Here is an 8,512-nt window from a genome sequence, read left to right as displayed (position 1 = left end):
TGGGAAGACTGATTTTTTTTTTCTTGAATTTTCTTCTCTTGTTTTTTCCATTCTTAGAAATGTCACTTCTATAATCGCGCACATCTTCCTTCTGAAGAAGCAGTGACAGGAAGTATATCAATTAAAGTTCTAATATCACAAAGTTTTTTTCAATTAATAAGAAAGCATCAAATTTGTTCGTTACCGTCGAGCGGGCCGAAGTGGTTGTGCATCGAAATTGAATTTTCATCGTTTCACGCGGATATTCGTTGATTACGTTTTCTTTGTTCGTCGTACATATCCGATTAGAAAAATATTGAACAGCTCTTGGGATCTTTAGAGACTCTTTCAATGATTGAGTGATTGCACATATACATTGATGCTTTGCTTCAAAAGCTTTAAAGGACCATTAATGGCATCGACGATGATAAAAATAAAAGCAAAAAATAAGCTGTATGTAGTCCGTTATTATTGATAAGCTACGATATAAATGCAAAAATTCAGGATACTTTAGTGGGAATTGCCTATAGTTTTTATAAACAAGGATCATAATGGATTTTTTGTATAAAGCTGAAAACCGCGATGGAAAATGCAGTAATGTTCCGAATTAATAGCCAAGGCATAGAAGGCACCAGGCTTGTTTTTTATTGTTTACTAGTCGTACTGTGAGAGAATTTCCCTGAAAGACTGAACAAAGCGACAAATAATCATATTTCAAGCACTTAATTACAAATTTTATTATGATGAACTTGGAAAAGTACTGTAAAGTTCGATTCAATTAAAACATTACCTTGTTAGCGCATTTTAAGAAGTTTGGAATAAAAAACATGTATGTATATATATATATTTATATACAAATTAAATGATTTAGAGATACGAGATCTAAACAAATTTTTATGTTAACCATCAAAACATGTATTTTTGTATTATCAGTGATGTATTTACACGTAGAAAAAATATTAAAGATCAAATACCGATCAACATCTACCATAATAGTTCCCATATAACGTTTAATACATTACTTTTTCCTAATCCATCATAGGAAATGAAAATTGAAATCTTACACTTTTAAGGCGACCCTTAACAAACGACGTCTTGCACCGATAATAGAATTTAGAAAGCGTTAAAAAATCGCGACTGAGTACGATCGAAGGCGCAATCCATACGTTGCGTACAAATATAAAATTAGGCTGTATAAAAAGTTTGTGAACTGTGTATACGTGTCTGCATGAATGAATGTATAATCTGTGACGCGCATATTTCGCTTAATGCGTATTTCTTGCAAAACGGAGGATACGCTTTTATAATTTACCTAAAATTGTTGAATTAAATAAAACCCACATCTATTCGTTCATCGACGATTCAATCACTTTTTAATCGGCTGTTTATTTCAATTATAAGAGAACGTAGTCTTGGGAAGTCATCCCTAGTCAGTTCGTGGTTTCCTAAATTCTATACGCTAGCTACATTACTTAATCTGGGCCTAGAATTTCCTTCCTTACTTCTATACATAATAAACTAATAATCGTTATAATTACTTATACTTCACTCTTAAAAATTATTATTATGTACTTTGTACAACGCTTAAGCTTATTAATGTATATATTTAATCTTTCGTGAAACCACATTATTGGAAAAAAACGGAAAATATAAATGAAAGAGGGTGGCGACGGCGCGAACCGCATCACTATAAAACAGCGCATTAATTATCTTCACTCTTTTTCTCGACGTGACTCGTGCAGTTGACTCTCTTTATGATCACTCTTGCATTCGTTAATTTCCATAATCTATCTAACGACTACACTTTTCGCACTTGCATTTCTCGATGAATGTTCACGTGTAGCAGACATAACACAGACTCATTCGAATTAAAAACACACACACACACCATTAACGCTGTATTTATCATTTAACGATTATACTACGCAATCATATTTACAAAAGCGTCTGCATTGTAATCCCGGGCTACGTTTGCTTTTTCCGCCAAAGTCTAGCACTGTCACATTTTCAGTTAAAACTTCGCTGCTTCTAATGTTTGCAATTCAGTGCATACATACAAACGTGAAACACTCTGTTCTTTTCTTATAACCGCATCTACACTTCGTATTCGCAACAGACTTGTACCGATGATGGAATGAACGCTGACTTGTTCGATAATAGTTTTCCAAAAATTGTACACTGTAGTGGCTAAAATATGACGCGGTTCGTAACTTTTAATCAATGCGGTAAATGGCCCGTCTTTTGCTAATAAAGATTTCGCTCTCCTAAAATAAAAGAATTTTTATACAGCTTTTCGAGATTAGAAAATGTTTTCTCGACGATCGTAAATCGTTATTTACATATTTGACAAATCGCGCAGAATATAGTGTTTCATTTACTGATACTAAAATCACCAAATTAAAAATAAAAAAAAAAGTTCTTGAACAGCAGTGTTCAATGTTAATCTACATTTTTCAGTTTGATCTCGATATTTTACAGCTTGATATAATTCCTTAAAGAAATAAAATAAAAATAAAAATGTATAAATTGTACATATACAACATTTGGTTAAAATACGATTACAAAATGATATTGTTCATTGGCACTCTGCGCTCGTCGACGTATAAACGATTATTGATACAATTAAAAAAAAGTCTGTCGTATCGAATAAAGAATTCTTATTGGCGATACCGACGAATTGTACACATTTCACGTTGAAAAAAAGATATTCTGAGTAAAAGTAAAAATACAATGCGTGCGAGAAAAGCTTTAGAAGTTACTCCTATATTTACATCTTAAAAACTGTAAAATTCAAAATGAACTGTGATTTGAATACCATAAAAAATATAAAAAAAGTTGGACTTTCAAAAGAAGTAGAGTATATGCGACAAGGGAATAAAAGTAATGTTTGTTTCCCTAAATAGCAGACTTATAAAAGAACCAAAATAATAAAAAAAAGCGCATCGTATATTTTTACGATTACCACGCATAAATACCCCTTTTTCAGACAGAGTCACATTAAAATTGCCATTTCCGATTTTCTTCGTGTCTTCACAAGTCGTTAGTTCGTTGCCTCAATCAGAAGAGTCGCAATAATAGTCAGCGATAATGCAGCGGCGAGTCAGGGGCTGATAGTTCTAAGCATTAGACGGTTATTCTGTTTCGTCTCAAAATATCAATCCTCGTCCGAGAGAGCCTCGTATTGGGCGCAGAGTAGAGGCGCAGGTTCCTCGCTTTGGACAACCGTCACGGCAGTTCCTCCACTCGTCGGCGGTGGCGCAGGTGGTGGCCCAGTGTGTACGCCTAGCGCGTTGAATGGATAAAAGGTCGTTGGAGTCGGAGCTGGCGGCTGACTGGGCGACTCGTCGATTACCATCTCTCCACCCGGCGAGCTGTCAGCGCAAGATTTGTCGTCTTTGTCATTGCCAGCACCTCCGCCGTTTCTGTCACCGGAGCTTGTTTTGTCATCCTCAGTGCGCATCACTTCGACAATTTTGTTCTTCACATAGTCGAGAGGTGAAAGGTGTGACTTGCTGGAGGGCGTCACTGAAGTCGTGGTCGTGGCAGTGCTGGGCTCGTAGAAACGACGCGGATAGTGGTTCGTCGAGGGCTCTGGTGGCGACACTGGCTCAGTGTGAAATTGTTGCTGTTGCTGTTGCTTGCTCGACTGTTGACTTTGGTGGGACTGCTGAGACTGTGAAGAAGCTGACTTCTGCTGGGCGACGCGGATTATTTGTCGCTCATCGCCAGATTTCACAGAATCCGGTTCAGCACCTTTTCTCCGCTTCCACTGATCTTCCGAGATCTGATACCTGTAATCAATTGCAATGAGTAAATTTTTCAACCAAAAATTCAAAAGATACTAGTGAAAGTACACACCCTTGATAAGGCCTGTAGGAAGATATCGGCGGCCCATAATCCTTGCTCACAATGTGGTCTACGTGCTCGCCAAGAGTAATGGCCTTACCACCGCTTGCGCTGCCACTTCCACTTCCCGACTCTCTGTTAGATTCTCTTTCTTCCCCAGCTGGACTGTGAGCCATGCCGTTAGGTTCTGCTGGACTATCTCTATGAAAACCCTACAAAATCATCGAGATGAATATATTATCTTCATTAAATACTTAAAAAGAGCTCAATATTATTTAGACGAACCTGAAAAAGTCTATCACCAGGACGTGTTGGCTGATTGTTGGCAGGATTATTGCCACTGTTGTTGTCAGTGTTCTGATTGATTTGATGCGTAATGATAGCATCAATCAAACTGGCAGCAGTCAATGTAGACGATGAGTCACTTTGTTGATTGGAAGATGATTGACTGTGCCTAGAAGAAGGTGGAGGCGGTTGAGATTGTTGCTGTATTCGCGTAGGCTGGAAGAACCCGCCGCCCTTTGCCATGCTGGGTGATTCACATTGTCGCTCCAGTTCCCTATTTCAACATCGAAACGATCGAACGAGTAAATTGAAAATTCAAGCGTACCTTTGGCCGAAAGTTTGTTTAAACGGAGGATAGAATAAGAACTTTACCTATACAGATGAGCCTCTTTCTGATCCTTGTAAATCTGCACAATTTGCCGTCTCTCGGCCTCTAAACGTTGCTGTTGATGAATTTGTTGCATTTGCTGTTTCTGAAATCGCTGTTGCTGTTGCAGGTAAGCTAGATTATCGCGTTGCATGACCAGCCTATGATCCGCATGCTGTTGCTGGAGCCTTAGCTCTTGCTGCTGAATTTCTTTTTCGCGTTGTTGTTGCACTGCCAGTCTGTGCTCCTGATGCTCCTTTTCGCGTTGTGCTGCGGCAGCAGCCAACTGCATCTCCTTCTCGCGCTGATGCTGGTGTTGCACAAGCCGATAATGTTGCTGCTGCATATCCTTCTCGCGCTGCTGCTGTTGCTGATGCATACTTAGTCTATGATCCGCGTGGCTCTGCTGTTCCCGCTCACGTTCTCGTTCTCGTTCTCGTTCTCGCTCCCGCTCCCGTTCCCGTTCTCGCTCTCTTTCTCGTTGCTGCTGCTGTTGCTGCTGTTGTTGCTGTTGCTGCTGCTGCTGCTGCTGCTGCTGCTGCATCTCTTTCTCACGCTGAACAGCTATTCGGTGATCAGCCGCAGCTAGATGCATTTCTTGCTCTCGCTGCTGCTGAGCTAATCTGTGCTCTTGCTGTTGTTGTTGAATCTCCTTTTCACGCTGATGCACGGCAATGCGCTCCATCTCCCTTTGATGGTGCAGCTGCTGTTGTTGTTGCTGCTGTTCTTTTTCGCGCTGAATACGTTCCCGCTGTTCCTCTTCTTGCTGCTGCTTCTCGCGCAACATGTTATCACGCTCGCGTTCTCGTTGCTGCTCTTCTCTTTGCTGAATGGCTGCAGCCATTTGATGTTGCATCGTCTGTTGTCTAGCCAACCTGGGCATATTCTGCAGCGAACGATTATCTATCGTGTAACCTCCCGGATACATGCGCTCGATAGACATGCAGAGACCTTCATGCCCGCTGCTGCTGGCTGGCGGTGGGTGGGGTACGGGCAGACTTGGCTGCTGGACGGCCACATCTACTAAGCTGGAGAAAGCTTCGAGACCAGGTGGTGGAGGTGCGTAATGTTTCGGCGTATTGTGCCTGTGGATAACCCCCTGACGCGGCTGGGTGTGCGTCTGGGAAGGAGGAGTATTCGCGTGGAAATATAAAAAGTCCGGGGGAGCTTCGCTTTTGGGTCGTTCGCCTTCGGCGGAACCGCCGCTGCGGTTGCGCGGATGCATCTGTTGGCTGGTTATGTAGTCATTCATGATGATTTGACGAGACGAGAGTTGCTCCATGGTATAATTCGGAGCTTGACGTGGCGGGTACGAGTTGTATTGATTGCTGCCGCTTTAATAAGGGTATCGTTTCGTTAGGTAAAGTTTTCCGATATTCAAACGAATTTTGCACAAAAATATCTTACCTTTGGCTGTGACTGACGACGACTCCGGAGTTCTGAGACGCCTGTACAGGCACGTTGCTCGTAGTGACAGGAGAGTGTCTGATGGAACGGTAGTCGTACATTGGAGCACGCTTGTCCACGGCGTATGGGTGTACAGGCGTTCCTTGCGTGATGGAGCCCGTTTCTTTGGAACCTACTGTGCAAAATTGCCCGTGTTATTACGATGATCTTTTCTTATTTTCATTGTACAGCGAATTACTTTGAAAAAGCTCGACAAACCTGGAGTAGTACTGGGATTGGGCTGATTGGCGTTTCCAGGTGGCGTCATCTGCCTGAGCAGTCCGTCGTACCTTGTGGTGGATACTGGAGTTCCGTGAGTGATCGAGCCGGTCTTGTGCGGCGTGCTCATGTTGCTGAGTTTAGGCGAGAGCTTAGGGTGCGATGTCGGCGGCACGGAGACTTTGGTCATCTTGGGAGTAAGAGGCGCCTGCGGCCTCGGCGACGAGGCGTACACGTGCGGACTTTTGGCACCGCGGCTCTGAGATTCCGGATGAGCGTGAGAGTGGTAGTAGGTCGAGTGCGGCGGCGGAGGGGGTTCCGCTCTGTAGTGACTCACCGCGGCTGGCTTATGCGGTGGCGGTGGCTGCAGCGTGTGATTATACTCCTGCTGCTGGCGTGGCTTTTTGATGCTCAGATCAAGCGTGCCTTCCGTGTCTCGCATCGCTTGCTGTACCTAGCAGAAACATCAAATGATGAATTTCTCATTTGGAAAGCGAGTGTGAAAGCTCCAACGGAGCACCCACCTGCATGACGACCAGGCCCTCCTTGGGCAGCATATCCTGTCCAGTGGGCTGCGGCTGTTGGTTGGCTGCCGACGGCGGGCAGGGGGTGATGGTCGCCTGCATCTGGCTCATCTGCTGTGGACTGGAGGCCGACCTATGTCCGTGATGCGGGCCGGACACAACCGAGAGCGTCGCCAGGTTCGGATCCCGATTGGGTATGGCAGTGTTGGACATGCTGGGAGCTTGTGTCGGCGCCTTGTACTCGCGCACGAAGGTGATGTCGTTGCGGTGGTCCGTCTTCAGGATACTCGATATCGTGGGCGTTCCCGAGCTGACGGGTACCGACGACCTCGAGCCACCCGGGCTGTTCTGGTTGCGCTTCAGCTGCATCTCGATCACGCCCAGCATGAGGTCCTGCGAACAGCGGAACAACGACTCGTTGTCATCGGCTGCGTGGGTACTTTTCAACGCGAAGTCGTCGGGCTCGGTAATTACCTTGACGGTGAGCGGGTTGTTGTTGCTCGTGGTGGATGGCGGCGACTGCACGAGCGCCGGCGGCTGGGGCTGCGTCTGGACGAGTCCGGGCGGCGGCTGCTGCTGCTGCTGCTGCTGCTGGCTGGCGACAACGGCCGCGGGCGCCGCGAGCGTGACCACGACGCCGCTAGTGTCCAAGTCGGCACCACCCTGACCTTCGTCCGCCGTCTCCTGGAACAAGCGGCGCACCTCTATCAGACGGCCCTCTCACGGCAGGAGGGACGTGTGAGGCTCGACAAAAAAAACGTGTGTACACAGAGAGCGCCGGGGGAGCTTCGCGCCCGTCCGCGTGTCTGTCACTGGCTGTGTGAGTGTGCCATTGTCGTGCGATGGAAGAACGGGATCTACCCTCGACGAGTTCGGCGCGTAGTTGGCAAGTGGCCGCTGGCTAGTTTCTACTTTTGCTAATCAAACACGTACTGCGCGCGCCTTGCCAAGTACGAGCCCTCGCGAGGATCGTTAGCGATATCTCTGCGACGCGGGACTTTGAACGGACGCGCTCGCCGAGGGTAGACCTGTCGGATCAAGAGTACAACTGGACACAGAGAGAGAGAAAGAGAGGGGGGGGTGAATGAGTTAGTGAGCGTGTGAGAATGAAGTGAGAGATGGAGGGAGAGAGAGAGAGAGAGAGAGAGAGAGAGAGAGAGAGAGAGTGTGTGATATAAAAATATAAATATAAATGACAATACAAGCGAAGGATTTGAGGCGAATGCCTTGCGAAAAGAAGCTGCGCCGGAATAATCGGTCTTACCGTGGCAGAGCTGTCGTAGTCCTCCCTCGTGCTCGTGGGCGGATTCTGCTGGGCCGGCTGCTGGGAGCTGGTCATGGGCGAGGGCGCGACCAACGACACCACCGCCACGTCAGCGAGCTTCTCGGCGACCTTCGCGTCCTGCGACTGGGGGAAGGGCATCGGCAGGCCGCCGCCCGCCGTCGCCGACGACGAGGACGCCGCCGAGGCGGTGGGCGTGCTGCTCGATATCGTGTTCGCGGGACTGCCCGCGCTCGCAGTATCGCTCGTATCATGCACCTAGTCGCAATAGGGTAATATCGTGTCGGTTTTCTTTCTGGCCTTTTGCTCTCCAAATCTCCTCTCCCCCACCGAGTCTGCGACCTAACGACCGAGCTCGCGCGCGAGACCGCTAATGCTACACACACTGCCGGCTCGACATTTACAGGTACAGAGAGAGAGAGAGATATGCTAGTACGCTAATATACTAATATGCTACTGATATACTAATGCTCGGCTCTCTGGCCCTTTTCTCAATGCGTCTATAGTAGTCATAGTGTTACGTGAACGAACAATCAAGTAAGTAAATAAATGAACAAACAAGTA

At 46.1% G+C, this 8,512-nt stretch overlaps 1 protein-coding gene across 24 annotated transcripts in view; it reads right to left on the bottom strand.

Moving 5' to 3' along the window:
• Positions 1 to 1,325: 1,325 nt before the first annotated feature.
• LOC100122466 overlaps positions 1,326 to 8,512 on the bottom strand; it is a 50,354-nt gene continuing 43,167 nt past the window's right edge. For 19 of the 24 annotated variants that reach the window (XM_032598366.1, XM_032598364.1, XM_032598370.1 and 16 more), the window contains 9 exons: positions 7,931 to 8,206; positions 7,141 to 7,350; positions 6,667 to 7,059; positions 6,143 to 6,596; positions 5,885 to 6,059; positions 4,483 to 5,811; positions 4,111 to 4,384; positions 3,838 to 4,037; positions 1,326 to 3,770 (listed from right to left, as the gene is read on the bottom strand). In XM_032598366.1, coding sequence (XP_032454257.1) covers positions 3,134 to 3,770; positions 3,838 to 4,037; positions 4,111 to 4,384; positions 4,483 to 5,811; positions 5,885 to 6,059; positions 6,143 to 6,596; positions 6,667 to 7,059; positions 7,141 to 7,350; positions 7,931 to 8,206 — 3,948 coding nt within the window. In that variant the 3' untranslated portion in view covers positions 1,326 to 3,133. The remainder of the gene's footprint in view (positions 3,771 to 3,837; positions 4,038 to 4,110; positions 4,385 to 4,482; positions 5,812 to 5,884; positions 6,060 to 6,142; positions 6,597 to 6,666; positions 7,060 to 7,140; positions 7,351 to 7,930; positions 8,207 to 8,512) is intronic. The other 5 variants (XM_032598352.1, XM_032598354.1, XM_032598351.1 and 2 more) reach the window with 5 other exon arrangements.

This window comes from Nasonia vitripennis, chromosome 3, assembly GCF_009193385.2.
Source record: "Nasonia vitripennis strain AsymCx chromosome 3, Nvit_psr_1.1, whole genome shotgun sequence".
NCBI classification, from domain to species: domain Eukaryota; kingdom Metazoa; phylum Arthropoda; class Insecta; order Hymenoptera; family Pteromalidae; genus Nasonia; species Nasonia vitripennis.
This window is presented reverse-complemented; position numbering and strand designations above follow the sequence as displayed.